The sequence below is a fragment of the Elephas maximus genome, chromosome 9 (genome assembly GCF_024166365.1).
Source record: "Elephas maximus indicus isolate mEleMax1 chromosome 9, mEleMax1 primary haplotype, whole genome shotgun sequence".
Classification (NCBI taxonomy): domain Eukaryota; kingdom Metazoa; phylum Chordata; class Mammalia; order Proboscidea; family Elephantidae; genus Elephas; species Elephas maximus.
The window spans coordinates 56,488,349-56,511,777 of record NC_064827.1 but is presented as its reverse complement, the minus strand read 5'-3'; the positions used below and the strand labels follow the sequence as shown (position 1 = coordinate 56,511,777).

Genomic DNA, 23,429 nt, shown 5'->3' with positions numbered 1-23,429 from the left:
TTGGGCCAGGTTACTAAACACAGAGGTCTGCAATGTTCTCATTTGTAAAAGGGGTCAGCATAGTACCTGAAACACAATAGTACTCCAAAAATGTAGTTTCCTTCCCTTTTCGGAGAATGTGACCTTTTCCAATTTTGATTTTGGAAACGCTTATAACAAGCAATGTAAATACATATTTAAGAAGTAAGGTTTAGTCACAAGTCCATATTTTAACCAAACAGCATTTATGACAAACATTTAAATAAAAGTTTTCTGGGTTACTAGTTTGCCAGGACAGGAGTACAAAATTCCAATTTGCCAAATTTTGAAATACATACAAAGAAAAATCTGACCACCTTTAGTAACCAGGGCAGCTGTAGGTGTGTGAAAGGGGAATGAGGGATGGGCGGTCGCCAGGAAACAAAATTATAAAACCATGGAAGCCAAAAAAGAATCCTTAAACATCTGCTTTAATCCAATGGTTTTCATTCATTCAAACAAGGCCTGCCTGAGGGCCTGCTGTGTGCCAGGCCCCATGTTACATACTGAAGCCTTAGCCCCTCAAGGAGCTCACAGTGACAGAAGGAGACCTGTCACCAAACCAAATGTTATTTTTTTTCCTCTTGACTTTTTCTGGTAGGATTTGTCCATTTTCCCATCACTATCACCCTTTCACTGGAAAACTGTTAACATTTTGGCATCTGCACATCTTTAGAATAATGGAAGATATTTTCATGATATGATGTTCATGCAAGGCTAACCCAGGACCGACTAATCCTGAAGATTTCTAAAATCTTTACTACGCAATTAGATTCTAAACTAAAAACTCCTTATGGTGCTGGATTATTACTATATTTGAAATCCCCGAACCAGCAATCCAGTGGTAATCCTAACACAAAAGGAAGGCTCCCTCTGTATTTCTGAGTCATCATCATCTCTTGCCTGGATTATTATAATACCCCCCTCCCCTGCTGGTCTCCCAGCATCTACTCTGGTCCCTTCTTATATCTATTTTCCAGCATGGCCAGGGTTTTTTTTTTTTTAATTAAGACTATTTTTTGGAGCAGTTTTTGGCAGAGCGATTTTTAAACTTACACCTGTTCACGTCAGTCTCTGATTAACTTGAGGGTATAATCCAAATTCCTCATTGTGATTGACACGGCCCACTGTCACCTCAGCCCACTCTCTCCAGACTCCACCATACCCCTTCACACTGAACTTACTGAGGCTCCTGGACTGTGTCATGCTCTCATGCTCTTGACTTTGTGTCTCTGCATGTGGCGTTCCCTCTGCTCGGACCTCTCTCAAGCCCACCCCCTTCACGTGGGGGCTCCTGTGAAATCTTCCAGCCCTGGCTTCAATGTCCCTTCATCTGGGAGGCCTTTCCCAGACCCCTTCTAGGTTAAATATCCCTGCTGTATGTGTCCACAGCACCCTAGACCCCCCCTTTTGTAATTCATCCCACTTGGTAATTAATTGTTTACGGTTTGCCTCTCCCCTACTTAACTGCAAACTCTGGGTATCTTGAATTTACAGCTGGATCTCCACTGACCCCCACCATGTCTATAGAGTGGGTACTGTTCTCATCTCTTGGCTATGGGAGACTTCCTCATTTTAACATAACGGTTTTTCTTTCATATAAATATTCACAGAAAAACTTGGAAAGCAGAAAAATTATTTGAAGTCCAGTCACCTATATATAATGACTATTAACAAGTTACTACATTTCTATATTCCTGTTTGCTATTCTATATTCCTGATTACTTACAACGCTGTAATCATATTAAAACATACAAGTCTGTATCCTGCTTTTTTATACTTGGCATGGTATAAACACCATTCTCAGAATAAATATGACTTTTAATCACCGATATTTCACCAAGTGTATATACCATCATTTACTTGACCATTTCCATATGACTTCATTATTGTTGTTTGTTGCCATCAAGTTGGTTCCGACTCATGGTCACCTTATATATAACGGAATGAAATGTTGTACCATCTTCATGATCATTGGTACGTTTCAGTCCATCGTTGTGGCTGTTAGGTCAGTCCATCTCAATGAGGGTTTCTCTCGTTTTTATTGACCCTCTACTTTACCAAGCATGATGTCCTTTTCTAGTGATGTTTCTTTCCTGACGTGAGTGAGCTGAAGTCTTCCCATTTTCTAAGGAGCATTCTGTTTGAATTTCTTCTAAGACTGATTTACTTTAGGCTATTTCTGGTTTTTCACTATAAAAATAATGCAGTAATTAACCTTTTTGTTTATAAATCTTTCTTTAACGTTTAGTTTTAACTTTTGTAGGCTAAATTTCCAGAAATGAAATTATAGGGTTAAAGTCAAAGGGTATGAGCTTTATTAAAGTTCCAATATTTCTAACTTGGCTGAAATGATCATAACATAGGTCACTCTCTCTACCTAGAGGTTGGTGGGTATCTGTGTAACTTCTTGGTGGTACAGAAGACACATTGAGGGAAATTCATTTTTTCCCCCAGAGATAAGAATAAGTAATTTATGACCCTGTTTTCCCAAAAAGTCACAACAAAGGAAGAAAGAGTAAGCCTCAGAGTTTGGGATTTACTAGAACCTGGCTTCTTGCAGCCTGTCTCTCCAACTTGCTTATAAACTCTTCAAAGTAGCGACCACCTCTTACTTAGCTTCATATGCTCAATACAGATTATAAGTTCACTCAGCTAGTCAATGCACAATAAATGTTATTTGAATTCACAGGTAACATGAAAACCCATGGGAGATCATAAAGGACAAATAACATAGTAATATGGCGAAAAGACTTGCATCCCATGATATACATTTGCATGTTCATGACAGAATAAAATTGGCCACTCTCTAAAAGATTTTGTTTCAATATTTACCAGATATGTTATGTGCTAAAAACGAATCGAGTACCTTTTACATGTATCATTTAACCCTTACAGCCATTTTACAAAATATATGTTAACCTCCATATCTGAGATGAGGAAAACAGAACACAAAATGAACGGGTGATAAAAAACAGGATTAGAACTCATATCTTCAAATTACATAGTTCAAGCTTTTCCTATAATAATGCAAATCATCTGTAGAAATGCAAAATTAGTTGCAAAATACGTAATGATTACCCATGGTGCATGGGTTGAATGCAAAAAGAAGGAAGAAAAAAGTACAATGACAATAATATTCTTTTGCAAAATGTAGTGGGAATACAGCAGTAGGGTCTTCTGAGAATTTGTCTTCAAAATAGAAACTCCTTCAAGAACACTAAGAATAAAGGAGCCTGACGTACCCAGAAGAGTATGGAGCACAGAGCTCAAGGAAGAGATCTAATTTCTTCTGCAATTACTGAGTCAGAATCAGAAAATATGCTTCTGCCTGACCTAGTTTAGCAAATGCCCAGACAAAATTAACTCATTTTGAGAATCTCAGCATAACTCCACTCACAAGTACTCAAGACACCCAAGTGGAAGGTATTACTAAGAACGGAGTGCAACTCTGTTTTTGGCCAGTGGAGCTGTTGTCAATCTTCAGGACCCCGAATCCAGGGACAAGGATGCTGATGGATGCCACCCTATACTGCTTAGTTGAGAAAACAAAACCAGTCATTTAAAACCAGGCTTCAAACGAGTTCCTTCTGGTTTGAACCCCTGCTGAGAATTCACATTTCTAACAAGCTCCTGCTCATTTTGTTGCCATTGAGTAGATTCCGACTCACAGCGACCTACAGGACAGAGTAGAACTGCCCCATAGTTTCTAAGGAGCGCCTGGTGGATTCGAACTGCTGACCTTTTGGTTAGCAGCCATAGCTCTTAACCCCTACACCACCAGGGTTTCCAACAAGCTCCCAGGCGATGCTAATGATGCTGGTTAGAGACCAATTCTGAGAACTACTAGTAGAGCAGTGGTTCTCAAAATTTATTATACATAAGAATCATTGTAGATTGTTAAAACGTAGATTCTTTTTAAGATGTAGATTTCTGATTCAGTTTATCTGGGATGGAAATGCAAATTCCCAGCAGGGGTTCGAACCAGAAAAGAATCCTTCAAAGTCCTGCTTAAAACTTCCATCTGAAAAGTGGTTTCACACATTGGCTTATTTAACAAACAGCTCTGAGCATTGATTGTACACAGGGTACTATGTTAAATTTTAGAATAATACAGAAATAAGATCTGGGTTTTTTGTTGGGGTTAAGACGGTTTCCACTTTTAAGAAAGTTGCATCCAATGATAAGAGAGAGACCTGTTGACAGCTAAGTACAAGTCAAAGCAGAATGAAATCAGTGCCTTCAGACAGGAAGATGCAAAGTGCTATGGGAGACAGGACGAAGGTGTAATTAATTTTTGTCTTGGGAGTTTAGCGAGTAGTTTCAGAGGTTACAGACAAAGAACATCTTCAAACGTTCACCGAGGGATCTTGTCTAAGGTTCTGTCAGGCTTATTGTGCTGAAAAATGGTCACAGCTTTTGCTCATCTACTTCTGATTTCTCTATCTTCCAAAACACATGCAAGAAACTGGTCTATGGTTGACAAATCAAGAAGCAAAACTAACATGAGAGAAGGCAGGGGTGAAACGACATAATCTTGTAGAGAATCCTTCAGTGTGCAGAAATCCTTAAGGGTTGAGGAAACTAACACTGCTGGTACTTATCTCAGAAATTAAGTGGAATTAAGAAACAAACAAACAAGAAGTGGCCAAAGGTGCGTTTTATGATTTGGATTGGGGGAAGTCTCCTCTTGTTTTTTTCTTCTCATTTTCTTTTCTGGAAACACATGTTCTATATGACTTTTGTGCCATTATGGATTTCACTAGTCCAGAAAGCTGAACAATTTTATCAGTGCTAACTAAAATGTTGGTGATTCCTTCTGTGTCTAACTTTCTGCTGCTTTCCCCAAACTGGCAAAAACTAAGATACCAGGTTCCTAGAGTTCAGTCGCCTGAGGCTCCGTTTGTATAAAAAATTAAAAACATTTCAAAGTAAATTCAATTAGCGAATGTGTACTGCCTGAATAGACTATCTTCTCAATTCATTACACTGAGCATGACAATTTTACAAGCATACCAAGTTAGAGATAATATATTTTTATGTTCCTCAAACTAGCAAAGAGACTTCAGAAACATAAAGAACACTAACAAGGTACACAAATACTTAAAAAACTTTCTTTAAAAAAAAAAGTAAGAAAATGCAAGGCTTATTTTTTTCCCCCCACAACTTCAAGGTTTCCAGAAATGTAAAGCCTTCAACTTTGACTAGTATTGTTCATAAACAGGATAACTGATAGATTTCAGGGTGTGTGTGTGAGAGAGAATAGTTCAGCTTCTAGAAGACCTACTGAGATTGAAAAAAGCCAGGGAGTTGAAGAGTGAAAAATTAAATTTCAAATAGCCCACACGGTTTACTTCCATATGATTAGATCTCAAGAGATTACAAGTGATTCCTTCCTTGCTCACTGGCCTGAAAGTAAAGGTCTAGAAGGACAAGGCTCTGTTTCTCACCAATAAAATGAGGGTGCCGACTGTCATCCCTTTGCTATTGCACTGTGGTTTCTGAGGATGAACATGGCAGCCTAAATCAAGTGCACTTGAGACTTTGACTCTTAAATGGAATGGTGTTTTTTGACTTCAAGGGCCTTTCCTGCTGTTACCAGTACTTTGTCCTGTCCATGAAGGACACAGTCTGACATGTTTAGAGATGCTCCGGAGCTTTAAATGCTTTGCAGGCAGAATTCAGAAGTCCAGTTTTGAATGCCCTGATCTGTTTAATGAAATTCTTTGACTGAAAATACATCCTACAGTGTCTTGTAATTTCTTCTGCACAACATCACCTAAAGCTGTTTATGGAAGAACGCAATGAGCAATGCACTCAACACATAGTCATACTGAAAAAAAATTATTAGTAAACCCTAGCTTAGAACCATACTTTTGATTTTGGCAGTTTGCACATTGATCTTGATCTTGAATATCTGTGGATCTATCTGTTCCAGAGATCAACTTCATAAGGAAAGACTGCAAGAAATTAGTATTTACTGAGGGCCTCCTGTGTGTTAGATCCTGGAAAACTTGCGTATGTTTTAGGTTTTGGGGTTGTCTCAGGCTGGGTTCTCTAGAGAAGCAAAACTAGAAAAGTGTATAAATACATATATAGAAAGATTTTGTATCAAGGAAATGGCTCACACAGTTGTAGAGGCTGGGAAGTCCCAAGCCCCTGGGTCAGGCTGGAGGCTTCTGCCGACTCACGTAGCTGCAGGGGCTGGCAAACCCAAGATGGGCAAGTCAGACAGCAGGGCTCTGACTCACAGGCTGTGGAGACCGATGAATTCCAAGGTCCACAGGTAAGATCGCAGGTAAGCTGCTAGCTCAAGTCCCAAGAACCAGCAGCTAGCTGTAGGAACCTGAGCTAGCAAAAGCCCATGAGCCTTGCCAGAATGTTCACTTACATCCAATGCAGGCCACATCCCCAAGGAAACTCACTTTCAACTGACTGGCTGCTCACAGCAGATCCCATCATGGAGGTGATCACATTATATCAGGTCTCATCATGGAAGTGATTACATCATTATATGACTGCCAAACTACATCATAACTGCCAAACCACTGAGAACCATGACCCAGTCAAGTTGACATACAACCTTTACCATCACAGGGGTATATAAAACACCATAAAATTCACCTATTTTAAGTGAACAGTTTAATCAGTTTTAGTAAATTTATACAGTTGTGCAACCATCACCCCAACCCAGTTTAAGAACACTAACATCGCTCTGAGAAATTCCCTGGTGATCTCTGCAGTCAATCAATCGCTGCACCCAACCTCCAACCCCAGGCAACCTCTAACCTACTTTCTATTTTCATAATTTTGCCTTTTCTAGAAATTTTATATAAATGGAGTCATACAATATGTATAGTCTTTTGCGTCTGGCTTAGCATGAATTTTCTGAGATTCATCCATGTTGTTATATATAGTGGTAGTTCATACCTTTTTTATTGATTAGTATTCCATTCTATGGATATGCCACATTTTATCCATTCACCAGCTGACATTTAGTTTGTTTCCAGTTTTGTTTTCGACTATTATGAAAAAGACTGCTATGAACAAGTCTTTTTGTGGGCGTGGAATTACTGGGTCAAATAGAAAGTGTATCGAACTATTTAAAAAACTAACAAATTTCTTCCAAAGTGGCCATACCATTTTACATTCCAACCAGCAGTGTATGAGGTTTCTGGTTTCTCCACATCCTTGCCACTACTTGGTACTATGGTCTTCTTAATTTTAGCCATTCTAGTGGGTGGGTAGTGATATCTCATTGTGGTTTTAATTTGCATTTCCCTAATGACAAATCAAGTTGCTCGTCTTGTCATGTACTTATTTGCTATTTGTATTTCTCCTTTGGCAAGTGTCTATTCACATCTTTTTCTCACTTTTAACTGCGTTGTTGTCTTATTAGAGTTGCAGGTGTTCTTTATATATTCTTGTAACAGATTCTTTGTTAGGTATTTACTTCGCAAATATTTGCTTCCAGTCTGTTACTCGTCTTTTCATCTTCTAAATGGTGTCTTGTGAAGGGCAAACATTTTTAATTTTGGTGACATTCAATTTATCTATTTTTTTCTTTAATGTCTGCAGCTTTTGTGCCATATCTAAGAAATCTTTCCTTACCTCAAGACTGCATGATTTTCTGCTCTTCTGAAAGTTTTATAGTTCTAGCTTATGCATTTAGGTTTATTATCCATCTTCGGTTAATTTTTGTGTAGGGAGTGAGGTAAGGGTTTGGGTTATTATTTTGCACATAGATATCTAATTATTTCAGCACCATTTGTTTAAAAAAATCCTTTCTCTATTGCTTTGGCACCTTTAATGGAAATCAGCTGACAATAATGTATATGAAGGTCTCTTTCTGGACTACCTCGGTGTCGTTGATCATGCAACTATCCTTATGCTAATATCCCACCTTCTGGATTACTGTAGTTTTATAGTAACTTCTGAAATCACCTTTGCTCTTCTTTACCCACATTGTTCAAGCTATTCTAGGCCCTTTGCGTTTCCATATAAATTTTAGAATCAGCTTGTCAACTTCTACTTAAAAAGTACCCACTGGGATTTTGATAGAGGTTATGTTGAACCTGTAGATCAATGTGGGAAGAGTTACCATCTTAACAATACCGAGTCTTCCAATCCGAGAACACAGTCTATGTTCCTTTTATTCAGTTCTTTTATTTCTCTCAGCAACATTTTATAATTCTCAGTGTACAGCTCTTGCAGTTCTTATGTCAAATTTATTCTTATTTTCTTCTTTTTGATATTACTGTAAATGGAATTGATTTTTTTAAATTTCATTTTCAGATTGTCCATGCTAGCATACAGAAATATAATTGATATTTGTATATTGATCCTGGATCCTGTAACTGTGCTAAACTCACTAATGCTCTAATAGCTTTTCTGTAGATTCTTTAGGATTTTCTGACTATGAAAATCACATTGTGAATAAAAACAGTTTTATACCTTCCTTTCCAATCCCTATGCCTTTAATTTCTTGTTCTTGCCTTATGGCCCCTGACTTCTGTGTTTGAATTGTTAGCAAACTTTTCTTTAGTACCTTGTCCATTGACACCCCTTTCACGAACGCTGAAATCAGACTTTCGTATATCCTTCACCCTGATGAACGACCACTTTTAACTAGCATTTAATGCCACTGACTATCAGCTGGAAATTCAGTTTCAGCAGCCTACCATCTTTGTTTATAAAATAGTGTTTGGCCAATTATTTCAAAAATTTTAATTGCATTTTGCACTCATCATTTAGGAAAAATCAAATAGAAAATAGGAAAATGAAAGTGCTGCTATCAGTAGTCTCATAAACTTAGTAACAATTGAGACAAAGATGAAAATAGGTGTGCTAAAACTGGCAGTTCTTTAGCCTCAATTAGTTACTCACTGGACTTAATAAGCTGGTCAACCATAAGAAAGAATAAAATTAAAGAATATAATATGACAGTAGAAATATAATGTCAACAACTATCTAAAATACAAGGTGATTTTATAACATATTTTTGGTCTTAAGGAACATAACTGCCTCTATGATAGGTAAAACTATTATTATACTTGAGGAAAATGGAATTTCATAAATACTCTGAGGAACAACCGGCAAAAACCAAACCTGTTGTTGTCGAGTCGATTCCGACTCATAGCGACCCTATAGGACAGAGCAGAAATGCCCCATAGAGTTTCCAAGGAGCTCCTGGTAGATTCGAACTGCAGACCTTTCGGTTAGCAGCTGTAGCACTTAGCCACTACGCCACCAGGGTTTCCCTAAGGAACACAGTAGGTTTCAAAGTGGGGTAAAGGCGAGGACTTCATCTAATCCTTACAAAACTTCCGAGGAAGGTATAACAATTCCATTTACAAATTAGAAAACAGGTAGATAAATTTAAGTAACTTGCTACAAGTTTGTACCGTAAAGGGTGGAGACCAGGTTCAAAGCCAGGTCTATTTGTTTCCAAAGATCTAAATTTGGGCATCTTTTTTTTTGCTGAGGAATCCATTCACCTGGCCCATATCCCAAAGCCTCGGCCTTCTACCCACTGGTCAGGAAGCTTCCAGTTCCACTTCTTGGAGAGTTTCTAACATTCTCTCTCGTGCCCCGTTGATTTGCAAGCTAAGGAGCAACAACCTGATCTGCTCTTCCCCAAAATATTGGACTGGAGGCTTGGACACTATAATAAAAAGCTCTGACTGAGGTGGTGACATAAAGAAGATACACGGAAGTAAATACGGAATGTTTGGCTTGAAATGGATGAGTGGTTTTCCTTTGAGTCTGGGGAAGAAATGCCCAGGATGTTTGAATAAGAAGAGAAATTAAAGTTCTTATGTGAGGCTAATTCAGGCTTTTCCTCTCTGTTTTTATGTTTTGGGTAGACACATTAGAAAATGAATGAGTTCCAAGGCAGAAAAGTTACCATAAAACCATTAAATTGAGGACAGGCCATAAAGCTTAGCCTCCTCTCTCTTCACTTCAGAGAAAAATGCTAACCCCTGGGTGCAAGTGATTCAAACTAAAATCTTTATGACTTGGCTTCGTAGGGCCAGAAAACAGTCATATTTCCACTGATAAAAATACAAAACAAGGAAAAAGAGAACACTATCAGAAGTGCTTGTCATTGTGCTTTAAGTAAACACTCAATAGGTGTTTTGGATTTGTTGGTTAATCAAAAAACATTTCCATAGGTTCTTTTCATGAAATGAATATTAATCAGAGCTCCCACTGCACTTTGGGCAATGCACAAAACCAGAAACGACAATCTCAGTTCATTATGTACAAGATAAGTTTTTTGCAGAGTGAGGAATTCATCCTTTATGATTTTACCCTCCCCCAAATAAAACATCCATTTTACAGTCCTTATAATATTCAGGCATTCATAGAGATGCCTCTGAAAATCTTTGTAGTTAGCAACGTATTAGAAACAACCTACATGATTGAGGGACACGGTGGAACATCCATCTGATAGATGAGGGGTTGACAAACTATGGGTCCACAGACCGTCATCTATTTTTATAAATAAAGTTTTATTGGAACACAGCCATTTGCATTTATTTATTATCTATGGCTGCTTTCTTGCTACAACAGCAGAGTTAAGTAGTTGCCATGGAGACCATATAGCCTGCAAAGTCTAAAAGCCTATCTGGCCCTTTACAGAAAAAGTTTGCTAATCCTTATGATAAAACCAAATCAAACCAAACCCGCAGCTGTTGAGTCGATTCTGACTCATACTGACCCTATAGGACAGAGTAGAACTGCCTCATAGGAGGCAGCTGGTGGATTCGAACTGCCAACCTTTTGGTTAGCAGCTGTAGCTTGCCTAACCAGTGAGCCATCAGGGCTCCAACCCTTATGATAATACATTTTAAATGACATGGGAAAATATCCACTAGGATGTTAAGTGAAAGAAAACAAGGTATATATAATATTTCGTGTATAGCATAATCACTACGTAAAACAAAGTAAAATGGGCATAGAAAAGAGGCCAAAAAGGTTAAGCAGTTGGATTTGGGTGGTGAAATTACAGGTGGTTTTCATTTTTCCCCTTCTAAGTGTTCCAATTTTCTACAATGACCTTATACTTCTTTTATAGTAGAACTAAACTTCACTTTAAAAATTATTTTAGTTCATGTCTATGTTGTATGCAGTAAATGTGACTAAATTCAGGCTCTCTCTCCCAACTTGGCCCCTCCCCACAGGTATGCCGAGGGCGGGAGGCAGGAAGTCCCGAGCCAGTACCTTATGCTCATCCCGGAGGTGGCTGTCCAGTTCCTCTGTGTGCTTGGTCTCATAGTAGCAGAGCTGGCATTTGTAAGGTTTCAGTTCATTGTGCTTTTCTATGTGTTGCTGGAGGCTCTCGTCACTGGAGCAGGTGAAGGTACACTTATCACAGCGGAAAACTACTCCCTGCAAGTATTTTGACAGTTTGGAACGGCACACTTCAATGGGGACAACTCTCTCTTCTGTGGAAACAAATTGAATGGAAAGATGGGAATTTTTACTTATGGTATGCAGACGGTCTTTCTTTGGAATATAAGAATAAATTCACATATTCAGTTTGCTACTTCTCACAGATCTGGGTGCTTGAGCTACACACACATGTACACTGTTCTTCCCCACAACTTCCAAACCAACACATTCCTCTGCTTATTGTTGTTGTTAGGTGCCACTGAGTCAGTTTGAACTAAGACCAAAGCTCTTTGTGTACTTAATACCTAAAACAACCTATAAATAGAGGCAGGGTGGCTGAAAGGTCCTGGTTAAGTCCTGAATAAACAAACAAACAAACAAAAACAGTTGTTGTCGAGTCAATTTCAATCCATGGCAACCCCGTGTGCGTCAGAGCAGAATTGTGCCCCATAGATTTTGCAATGGCTGATTTCTTGGTCTTTCTTCCCAGGTGCCTCTGGGTGGACTTGAATTGCCAACCTTTTGGTAGGTAACCACTTGAGTGAATCATTTGCACCATCCAGGGCCTCCTGAAGAGGGATAATTAAGGTAGGGAAGACCAAATGGAAGTGGTCGCTATTTTTACCTCTAAAACCAAAAACCAAACCCATTGCTGCTGAGTCAATTCCGACTCACAGCGACCCTATAGGACAGAATGGAATTGCTCCACAGAGCTTCCAAGGAGCAGCTGGTGGATTCAACCTTTTGGTTAGCAGCTGAGCTCGTAACCACTGTGCCACCAGGGCTCCATTTTGACCATATTACTCATTTTTGACAACAGCCATTTGTACATCCTACCCCCTCAGCAGGAAATCCTGGTGGCAGAGTGGTTTAAGTGCTACAGCTGCTAACCAAAACGTTGGCAGTTCGAATCCACCAGGCGCTCCTTTGAAACTCTGTGGGGCAGTTCTACTCTGTCCTAGAGGGCCGCTATGAGTTGGAATCGACTTGATGGCAATGGGCTTGGTTTTTTTTTTTACTCCCTCAGCAAGCGTTATTTAGGCAAGACTTAGGGGAGTCATTAAGGGAGAAGAAATCTAACATTAGCTAAGCACCTATGTGACACCACTGTGCTGGCACCTTCCTACCAACAACTCTGTAGGGCAGAAGTTACTCCCATCTTACAAGTAAATTGAGGAACACAGCCCCTAAGTAACTCTGTAAAGGTCACAGATATTGTAATTGGCAAAGTTGAGATGTGAATCCATGTCTTTCTAACTATAAATCCACATTTTTTTTTTTCCCGTTTCAGTAGAGTTGGTTCTGACTCATGGTGACCCCATGTGTTTCAGAATAAAACTGTGCTCCACAGGGCTTTCAACAGCTGATTTTTCAGAAGTAGATCATCAGGCCTTTCTTCTGAGATGCCGCTGGTGGACTTAAACTGCCAGCTTTTCAGTTAGCAGCCCAGTGCGTCGACCACTGACACCACCCACGGACTCTTTAAGTCCACTATTTCCCACCATTTTCAATTCCATCACTGTTTCCCCTTCCAAGATGTTCTGAGAAAACTGTTCCCCGTTTTTGACACCAAGGGAATCTCTATTCTAATATCAAATCTGAAAACAAAGAAACCTGCCCACTTTCATTCACTAAAACTCCACCTCCAACTATGAAGAGCTCTCAAATGAAACCGCTACCGAGACCATTCAAGGGGACGTGGGAGTGGGATGGGCAACATGGCGGATTTTGCCTTCTCAGACAATCTGTAATCTGATTGTCAGAAGCGAAAAACTAAAAGCAGAGAGGATTTCGGTGCTCCTCCTGTTGGTGTACCAAATGCTGTAGGGCTGGAAATGCGTGTGCTTGTTTATTTTGCACTCCCTCACCCTTGTGTTTAACTGCTCAAATTAAATTTCACACCAGCCTGCCCAGAGTATCAGCGCACGCGCCAGATATCCATAACTGGGATAAAATTAAAATCTGTGCTATTTATGCAAGGATCAAATATAGTGTGCGTTTTCATGCTGTGACTGGATTTCAGAAGACTCTGAAAGTTTACAAACGGACACACACCCATATACTTACATTATTTAGAAATAGCAATGTATTATTAAGTCAAGAAAGCACGATTTATCCTCAGGGCCACTGCGCAGCGACGCTTCCGGGGCGTTAAGTATTCTGTGCACCGATGCGACTTACTCAGTGGTGAGTACTCCCTCTGTTGTTGCCTGTGTTTGGTCCATGGGGAATGCTCCCCACCCAACCTCATGCCTTAGTCTCAGCCACCACATTCTAGCTGCAGGGCAGTCACTGCCTTGGGAGCCCTTGAATGCAGTGATTACTTGGCCAACAAAATGCTGGGCAGAGGAAGGGTGGAAGGTGGCGTGGCAACATACTCCCTGGAGCTCTAAGGCATATGTTATTTTCCCTATACAAAGAGCCAGTCGCTTATTTGGAAATACAAATATTTTTAAACCAATGTATAGCAGACAGCTAAGAAACACATAATTATAATGTAATCTACACATTTTCTCAGAATAGCAAATGTTTAAGTCTTTTAACCAGTCAGTTCCATGGTTTGGTGTAAAAAGATGAAAAGATGTTTTGGCTTAAACTAGAGTTGTTAAAAGCCCATGCTAGGATACTTTACTCCTCTCACCTCCTAACAGTAGCACTAAGGCATTTGGAGCCGGATAATTCCTTGCTGTGGGGGGGCTGCCCTGTGCATTCTGGGATAATTATCAACATACCTGGCTTCTGCAAAATCAACCCTCCCCTCTACCCCCACCCACCCGCCTTGAGAACGACCACTCTAAATGAAATGCCTGGCATTAACTCTAGCTGCTCTGGTTAAGGCACACGTGAAAATGACTTGTGTGCAGACTGGTGCCCGTGCAAGAGTTGGGGACCACCTCCACACTAATGGTTATGCCTTTACACCTCAGGTGTGCGGGGGAAGTGTTGACATCAACTTTTCAGGCACCTTCCTTGAAATGCATCCCCCTTGCTTTGTGTTTGTTCCTGAATTCACTCCTCGCCATCTCTACAGCCTCCACTTCTGTTCTTTGGCACTGAGTTGTCCTGTCTGCCCCGCTTCTGCCAGACCCCAGTGGAGATGGAGAACTGCAGGGTGTAATTTTCCATACGATGCCTCAAACACCTTGAAGACAGTCAACCAGTCACCCTCCAGCCTCCACAGCACATAATCGGCTCTTTAACATTTTTTTTATAGGTCTCCTTTTCAATTCCTCTACCACTTTGGTTAGTTTTCTTGGCAGTTTCCAATTTCACTACGTGTGTCTAAGTGAATTTTATACAAAGTCATGAGCACTCTGAATAATATCCTGGAGTTTCAATAATAATAATTAATGTAAACAACCACTATAGTTTATGAAGTGCTCACTATATTTCAAGCACTGTTAGGCATTCAACCCTCAAAGTCGGTTTTATCATCTCCAGTTTATTTATGTAGAAGCTGAGAACTGATGAACTAAGCTACTTCCTCAAAGTCACACGTCTCGTTCAGTACAAAGCTGGGAGCTGGGAACACAGGTTCTCTGAGCTCAGCCAGCACCCTCCTCCTCCCCTGAAAAAGGGCTCACAGGGGACACCCATTCTGGACACAGCACACTTAAAAACCTTTTTTTTTCCTAATATTTTAAAAATACAAAAGGTACAGCTTTCTAAGGTAATCATTTACATGTGAATGATGTTTCTAATATCTTCTGGATCAGTAAGAGCTAAGTTCCCTGCTTGCTTACTCTGAAATGTAAGACTGCCCGTTTCTACTCTAAGACATTACCAATTTACTAGTTTTGTTGGTATATGGATTTTTATTATGATATTAACTTTAGAAAGAAGTTTACTTATTCTCCTTCCTAAAAACACAGCTAAAATCACCAAGATAAAAAAACAAGACAGACTTTCCAAGGCAGGCAAATAACCGACAGCGTTTTCTGAATGAGGTTATTCATTACTGAGGTGAGTGAAGAACATAAAGTTAAAGACTGGAATGTTCCAAGGTATGGACGGAGCCCTGCCTTGGCTCCAGAAGCTCAATGCCTGGGTCCTTTTTTTTCTATGGAGGCAGCGACAACTGCAGGTCTTTCTTGACTTCACACCTCTCAAAGTTAGCTTGAGTGAGCAATTAAGGCCTGAATCACACTCATTGTGGCCCGGCTTCCAGCACGGGCTGCAAAAATGTGATGACTTCACCAGTAAGATTACAAGATGAATTGTGTCTCTCACCTCCTCCTACTGAAAAGATGCTTGGTGCTGCAGGTGGACACAAAATCCGGGAGGCTAGATGGACCCCAGAGGAACGCCACCCCAAAACATGCCTGTACTAAGGCACAACAGGTGCCCAGAGGTGTGTGCCGTCGAGCTCCTGTGGAAACGTCTGCAGGGCTGCAACTACAGGGGCGTCACTTCTGCTCCAATCAGCAAGAAACCACATCACTGTGCAGTCCAGAATTACCAAGTACAAATCCTTCCTGAAAGGCAGACCACAACGTACACGGGTTTCTGCCCCGAACGTGCCAAGTCTAAATGAAGCAGGGAGAGATTTGGAATTCATTCACTCCAATGAATGCTGTATGCAAATTACCATTCTAGAGGACTTAGATGCCATTGGGACAAAACCAAAGACCTACCTATTACTCACTCTGCCAAACAAGCGACAAAGACTGAGGACTAGAAAGCCATTAAGAAAATATCAATATCAAAAACAACCATCCCAAAACCTAACCACAAATAGACACCCATGAATATAAACGGAACAGTTCCTGGTAAGAAGTATTACGTTTTGATGTTAGCCAGGTTTCCCCCTCAATCAGACGGAATTGGGAACAGCACCTCACATTCTAACAAGCAAAAGTATTTGGTGGGGATGGAAAAGATCTTTGCTTTCACTGAATAAAATTAAAGGGTAGGAATCTCACTGTAGCTTTTTTCTCAAGAAAAATTATACTGGATCAGAAAAATTAGGGGAGATTAGTTCCATTCCCTGGAATGGTGCCAATGGTTAACTGCTCGGCTGCTAACTGAAAGGTTGGAGGTTTGAGTCTACCCAGAGGCACCTTGGAAGAAAGGCCTGGTGATCTACTTTTGAATAATCAGCCATCGAAATCCCTGTGAGCACAGTTCCACTCTGACACATACGGGGCCACCGTGAGTTGGGGGAGACTGGCTGGTAACTGGTTCAGTTCCATTCCAAAGGATGACCACCTGCAGAGTTCAGTTAAATTCAGCATTTGTCTACATATTATTACAGGTTGGGCAACAGAAACTTTAAGCTAATATGCCAACTGGAGACCAGTATCAGTGATTACACAGTTCCACAATTACAATGGAAATAATGGGCAAAACTGTGCTTCATCCCTAAAATTGGACCTGTGCCCAACTTTTCAGGATCTGATCCACAGGTGCAGAAGATACATGTGTACAAAACTATGTGTGAGGCATTGTGCTTCCAACAGTGATAAACTCAATGGAAACCCACTGGTAAAATTATTTTCTCACTTGTTATCTCTCTCCCCATTGGAGTCCAAGGTCCTTCAGTGCACATACCTTGCCTATCTTGTCATGACTGTATTCCCAGGGCATAAAACAATTCTGGTGGTCAATAAATATTTATGGCATAGATGAAAACTCATCAAAAATTCTACCACTAAATTTGTTTTGGAGCAAAAGTCTCAGGACTGAATTTTTTCCTAGCTAAACTCCTCAAATCATGGCCAACCTCACCAAATATTGATCTGACCTAAGTTCAGAGTTCCTCAAAGAGATAGGTCTTTCAATCCTTTGCTTCGACCTTTGGGAAATCAGTATTCATTAGGTGTCTCGTCGGCGCCCTGCTCAAAATTTGCCCTGGCTTTCCATCTGTCCACTGAGTAAAGTTCAAACTCCTATGTTGGTATCCAAGCCCTCCATAATTTGGCCCCAACATACCTTTGTAGCCTTGCCTCCTTCTATTCCCTTAAGGTACAGTCTAATACCGTTCTACAAACCAGGGCTTCGAACCAGTTCTCTCCAGTTCAAAGTTTCTGATGAAAATTTGCATTTCCACCCTAGATATACTGAGTCAGAATCTACATTTTAACAAGACCCCCAGGTGATTCTTATGTATAAATAAATTTTGAGAACCACTGCTCTACTAGTGGTTCTCAGAAGTGGTCCCTAACCAGCAGTATTAGCATTGCCTGGGAACTTGTTAGAAATGCAAATTCTTAGCAGGGGTTTGAACCTAGGAACCAGTTCAAAGCTCTGCTGCAAACATGTCTTGCTTTTACTCACCTCAGTGGTTTGTTGTGCTGTTCCCTCCCTGTGGCCTTAAATCCTCTTGGCCTGTTGAAATTTTATCATGGCTCAGTTTGAAAGCCACCCCCTCTACCACCTTTTTCTACCCCAAAGAAAAATATTTCTGCTACTGTGAGTCTCCTAGACAGCTTTCACTCACTGCCTTGTGTTATACTTATATGTACACTTCATTATTTGAGGAGAGCAGGCAGGAAAAAAAAGAAACCCGTAGCCGTCAATTCCAACTCACTGCGGACCCTACGGGACAGGGTAGAGCTGCCCCATAAGGTTTCTATGGCCGTAGATCCTTACCAAAGCAGACTGCCACATCTTTCTCCCACGAAGGGGCTGGTAAGTTGGAACTGCTGACCTTTCAGTTAGCAGCTCTGCCTTGCCCAAAGAACCCAGCACACAGCATGGCTTGTAACAAGCACACAATGAATGCTTGCTGAATGCATGAACAAACAGTATGCCCTCTTTTGCCACTGCCAGCATAAATATATGATAGTTCTCATTCAAATTTCACATAACTGAAGTGGATTCTCTTCCCTTTTCTCCCTACAAAAATATATCAATATGTCCAGACATAAAGCTATGGAAACTCTATTCTTGTGAATAGTAGCAGTTTCTCAAGGCCAGTTCGGAAGTTGTTTTTCTTACCTTTCATTCCAAGCATTTTATTTAACCAAGGCCTCAGAAAGATCTCTTGCTGCAGGCCCTAGAGACCAAAGATGTTTATTCATCCACAGAGCAAGGAGAGCTCAGGTGCAGAAAGAGCCACATCTTGTTACTTTGAGGTCAGTTCCAACCCTAAATTACAAGGCAGACACTCAACCTATCTCTTGACTTGTCAAGACTGACTTCCCACTGAGCTGCCATTTTGAGTTGAGATGGACACTAAAGCCAGGCCAGGACACAGATGGCAGACACTGCTGTCTTAAAGCACTCTGCCATCTGTGGTTCTGTGGTCCTTGTCTCTGACCTCCAGCCCCTGGACTCAGCTGCCACAGCCACTAGAACACTCAACAGGGTGACACCACTTTCCCAAGGGTAGGATACTGTTAAAGGCATGGGCTCTGGGTCAGACAACCCTGGGTTCAGATCTCAGCTGGGTCGCTTAATAGCTGTTTGACCTTCGGCAACTCACTCAGTCTTCTGACCCTATTTTTTTTTTTTTTTTCATTTGTCATTGGGGATAACGGTATCTACCACATAGGTTTTCTGAGAATTCCATAAAATAACATATTGTAAAGCACTTCATACAATGCCTGCTACCTAGTAAGCAATCAGTAATAGTAACCGTTATTATTACTACAAATCCTCAAATGCCTATGTTCATTCCAGATTGTGTACTTTCTGACCCCAATGAGAACAATATTTACACACTCAGATGCCTCTTTTAATAAAAATCATCTCCTTAAGTAAACAGAAGAGACTAAATAATCAGTGACAGGCAACATGGTGGGATACGGGATCAGAGGACTAGGGCTGACACCTAGTTTTACTGCCTATAGGTCAGGCGACTGGTTAAGTGACTTTAGCTTTCATTGGTCCTGTGGAACTCACCACGGTATTTATGGGGGGGCCAATGTTCACTACCTCATATACTATCCCCTTCAGAAGAACCTACTGGAGAAGTTCCTTTCAGGTTTCAATGTCTAGAGTTCCTGAAATTTTCCAGAACAGCATTTCAGAGAAATATCTAATAAATATTCTAAATCCAAATGTTTCTGATTTCTCCCATGGCAGGCAAGAATCTCAGGGTCAACTGTGCAGCCCACTGCAAGGAACGTTCATACTTTATGACAGACACTGAGTATCCAAACTCCTGTATGTCTATTAGCCTTTTCATTCTATTAGTGTATTTTCCACTGGTTCCATTTTATTTTGTATTTACCATAGTTTCTTCACATGTTTTTAATCCTATGGTTCTGCATGTATATCTATCAGATACCTTAAATCCTTTGTGAGATGAGATAGGCTATGAACAAACACACTGAATTAATATGCTCTTTTTCAGCTTCAAGTTTCACAAATGTAAACAGGCATTGCAATAATAGTATTATCCCTTACTATGGGGATGGAAGATGAAGTGTGTTCGTGTGTGTGAGAAGCACCGTCAAGTGTACAGCTCTAATGGAGTGTTCACCACAATGGTATTGAACTTCTCTTTGCCTCTTTGATTCTTTTATTTTCAGCTCATGGAAGAAAAGTCACTGAGCTCATTAGGCATGAAAGCTCTGGTCCTGCCAGGCAACAATATGGGAAAGGAGAGAGAACCAACCACAGAAAGTGAGGTCTCACCATTTCTGTTTGCTCAGCAGCAACACTGTTGATGGCCTCCACCCAAGCTGTGTTGGGGCACAGAGCCACAGCAACACATGGGCTGGGGGACCAGAAGCCAGGTGACTGAGGCAGAATACCAAGTGGGACCACTTGGGCCAAGAATTCCTGCCTAAATGTTCCTGTGCTGCTTCTCCCAGCTTGCAAGTGGACGTCCTAGCCAGCACTGATCTCACGTCTCATTAGTGTGATGGGCGGGAAAATCTGAGAGTCAGAAATGATGGGCCTTGTGTGGCATTCGCAGTTTTGCGGAAGATACGGGTGGGTGTGTCACAGAACACTGGCTAAAGGCAGTGGCTCTAAGGAAATGTTGGATACTTTGCAAATGCCCCCAAATCTCCAGCATTTTAGAGTGAGTGATATCGCAGTTATATGGCAAACAACACTCATTGCTTTTGAAACGCATGTGGCAAATACAGAAAAGCTTTCCAAGGTTAGAAGCAAAGAAAGGAAGAGATGAAGGAAAGAAGGATTAAAGGAGGGATAGAAAGATCAGTAGAAGGAAAAAGCAAGTTAGACTGCCTACGGATATTACAGCAATCTTTTCCATCTACCTGTAGTTTGAATTTTTTCAGGACAAAGCAGGTTATTCATAAACATATTTTTACTTCAAATGCAGAGGAAGCTGTTGGTTAGTAATGTTTCAACTGGCTAAGAGTAAATTCAACTCAAAGAAAAAATGAAGTGGACTTAAAAGAAGTATCAGTGTTTATCAGCAGGAACCAACATTTATGGAACACCCATTATGTACTAGACATTACACACTAGGCAGAGTAGAACTGCCCCAGAGGGTTTCCAAGGCTGTAATCTTTACGGAACCAGACTGTCACATCTTTCTCCAGCAGAGCAGCTGGTGGGTTCGAACTGCTGACCTTTTGGTTAGCAAGTGAGCACTTAACCACTGCACTACCAGGGCTCCTTAGAGGAAATATTTCTCATCATGTTATCTCGTCCTGTTTGACGTTCTACATGTTATCTCATAATAGGTATAATCATTCCTTGTTAGAGACGATAGAGAGGTAAACAGAGGTTTTAAACCCTGCATTTAAATCCAAAAGTTCATAGGTTTTCTAATCTAGATCACGCCACTTTTATTTTTAAGAATTCTCTCTATCCATCCACTTCAAAGAAAATTGCACGTTCAACTTTGGAAATCATCATTTGGGTTATCCTCAAAAGAATCCCTTACATGATATACCTCTTCACATTCTGCAACGTGTCTTCACCTACCCGTCTCTCATGCACTCCTTCCTTGGGTGCATTCTACACAATGCTGTGAGGACCAGAGAATTCAGAGTATAAATACCCCTTTAACTGGGAAGCCCTACAGAAGCGCTCACTGCCACTGGTGTCAAATCCAGCACCTTTGCCTCCCTTCTGGTGGAGGAAATGGTCTCGGCAGGTAGGTGTTTTTATCCTCTTGACTGTCACTGTGGTTATCACTGTGATTTCTTGCCTGGAGATAAGGTGAGGAAAAAGGGACCAGGAGAAAGGTGCCTCTGTCACCTTTAGAGGGCACTGCTATAACGCCACCCATGCTATCAGTGGTACCCCAAGAAAACGGAGTTACGAAGGTTACCTCGATGCAGCACGATGTGATCGATCATGTTGCGTTTGTATTTGGTGTGATAGAGGCAGAGAGGACAGCGAAGATCTTTGGGGCCCTCCTCGGGAACAGCTGAATGGCCAGCTTCCACGTGCATAGTAAAAGCAGATCTGGTAAGTGGAGAGACATGATCGGGGTGACAAGAGGGCATTTCACTCATCCACCCCCTGGTTAGCAACCTCACCACAGAGCATCTGGGTGTGACTCCCCCACTTGAGCGGCCAAAAACATAGTTGTTAATCATGTTTGCTGACTACAGGTTCTTTGTTCATTCATCCAATGACTGACCCCAGCATGCAGTGGTACCCCGTTTTCAGTAACTTTGCCACTTGGCTGGGTTAAGAGCTTAATTTGAAAAGAAATGGATTTCCCAAATACCTTATTCTTGAAAATTAGAAATTTCCTATTAAAGGAAAGAAAACAAAACCTCTAAACCAAAAAAAATCCATTGCTGTCAAGTCGGCTATGACTCATAACAACCCTACAGGACAGAGTAGAACCGTCCCATAGGGCTTCCAAGGCTGTAACTTTTACAGAAGCAGACTGCCATATCTTTCTCTTGCAGAGGAGCTGGTGGGTTTGAACTGGTGAAATTTCAGTTAGCAGCCAAGCACTTAATTGCTTAACCACTGCCCCACCAGGGGTCCTTAGAGGAAATATTTCTCATCATGCTTGCAAGGTGAGGGACTATTTTAAAGTGAAGTTGATTTAGCAATTACCTACATGATTCTTCATGGTAAGAGGAAGGGGAGAGGACAAATTGCTTAGGAGGGCATGATGGTTGATGATGAGGTAGACTAAACTAAGGGCTGTTGTACCAGCTTGAGAGTGGAATGGCACCATTGCCTCCCCCTCCATCCTTTTCAAAACCTGAAAATTTACAATGCCTTAAATGTCTCATAAAAATGGATGAAACCAAGTATTAATGGGCGAGGACCCCTTCTTATTAACTGAAGTGTTTTTCTCTGGAGAACTGTGTACATCTGTCAGCGGATCCTCGTTATCCGGGTCCTGTAGCCTTCACTCAAATATAAGGTCACATACATATTTATTTGAAAAATAACTGAATCAAACTCGTAATCAGAGATCTAACACATTTTCCACCAAATCCCTGGCAACTAAGATGTTGGTGGAAAAAAGACTTGTTGTTCTTCCAATTCATCTTTTCTTTTGGACATGAAGCCTATTTTTGAAAGCTTCTCTGTGTGCACTGAAGAAGCCTAAGGCTCAGGTCTTGATCACAACAAAAGCAGATAATGATAGCTTATATTTATAATATTGTAATGCTCAGTAGTGCTTGCTTTGTGCCAAGCACTATTCTAAGCACTTCAGATACATTGGTTCACTTACTCCTCACAACAGCCCTGTAAGGTAGGTACTATTATTATTCTTATTTTACAGGTAAGGAAACAGACACAGAGAGGCTTAGTGATTTTTCCAAGGTCACACAGCCAGTAAACAGCAAAGATGGGATTCAAATGCAAGTTAGGCTTCAGACTACGCTCTTAACCTACTAAGCTAAAAGGTATCTCACAAGATAAAATTAAACCACAGGAGAAGACAGTTAAATAGGAAGAATCCATCCTTTGAGGTCACCAACTCTATAGTACATAGAAACATGGGTGGCTTTGGATTATCTTTTTCTAGATAGAAACACTCTCTATGATCGCTAAAGTCCAGCCTTCCCAGTGCCAGGATCTTTACTCTCTGGATATCTTGAAATACTATGATCTTAAGAAGCAAGAATTTTTTCACAAGGGTAGTAGGGGAAGTCACTATTGCTAAG

At 40.8% G+C, this 23,429-nt stretch overlaps 1 protein-coding gene across 9 annotated transcripts in view; it reads right to left on the bottom strand.

The window, feature by feature from the left end:
* Positions 1 to 23,429, bottom strand: part of ZNF462 (zinc finger protein 462) — a 150,088-nt gene that overhangs the window by 10,561 nt on the left and 116,098 nt on the right. For all 9 annotated transcript variants that reach the window (XR_007518805.1, XR_007518806.1, XM_049897299.1 and 6 more), the window contains exons 9-10: positions 21,617 to 21,753; positions 11,245 to 11,468 (exon numbers count right to left, since the gene is read on the bottom strand). Coding sequence is in view for 7 of the 9 variants with exons in the window: in XM_049897299.1 (XP_049753256.1) it covers positions 11,245 to 11,468; positions 21,617 to 21,753 (361 nt within the window). In the remaining 2 variants the exon portion in view is untranslated. The remainder of the gene's footprint in view (positions 1 to 11,244; positions 11,469 to 21,616; positions 21,754 to 23,429) is intronic.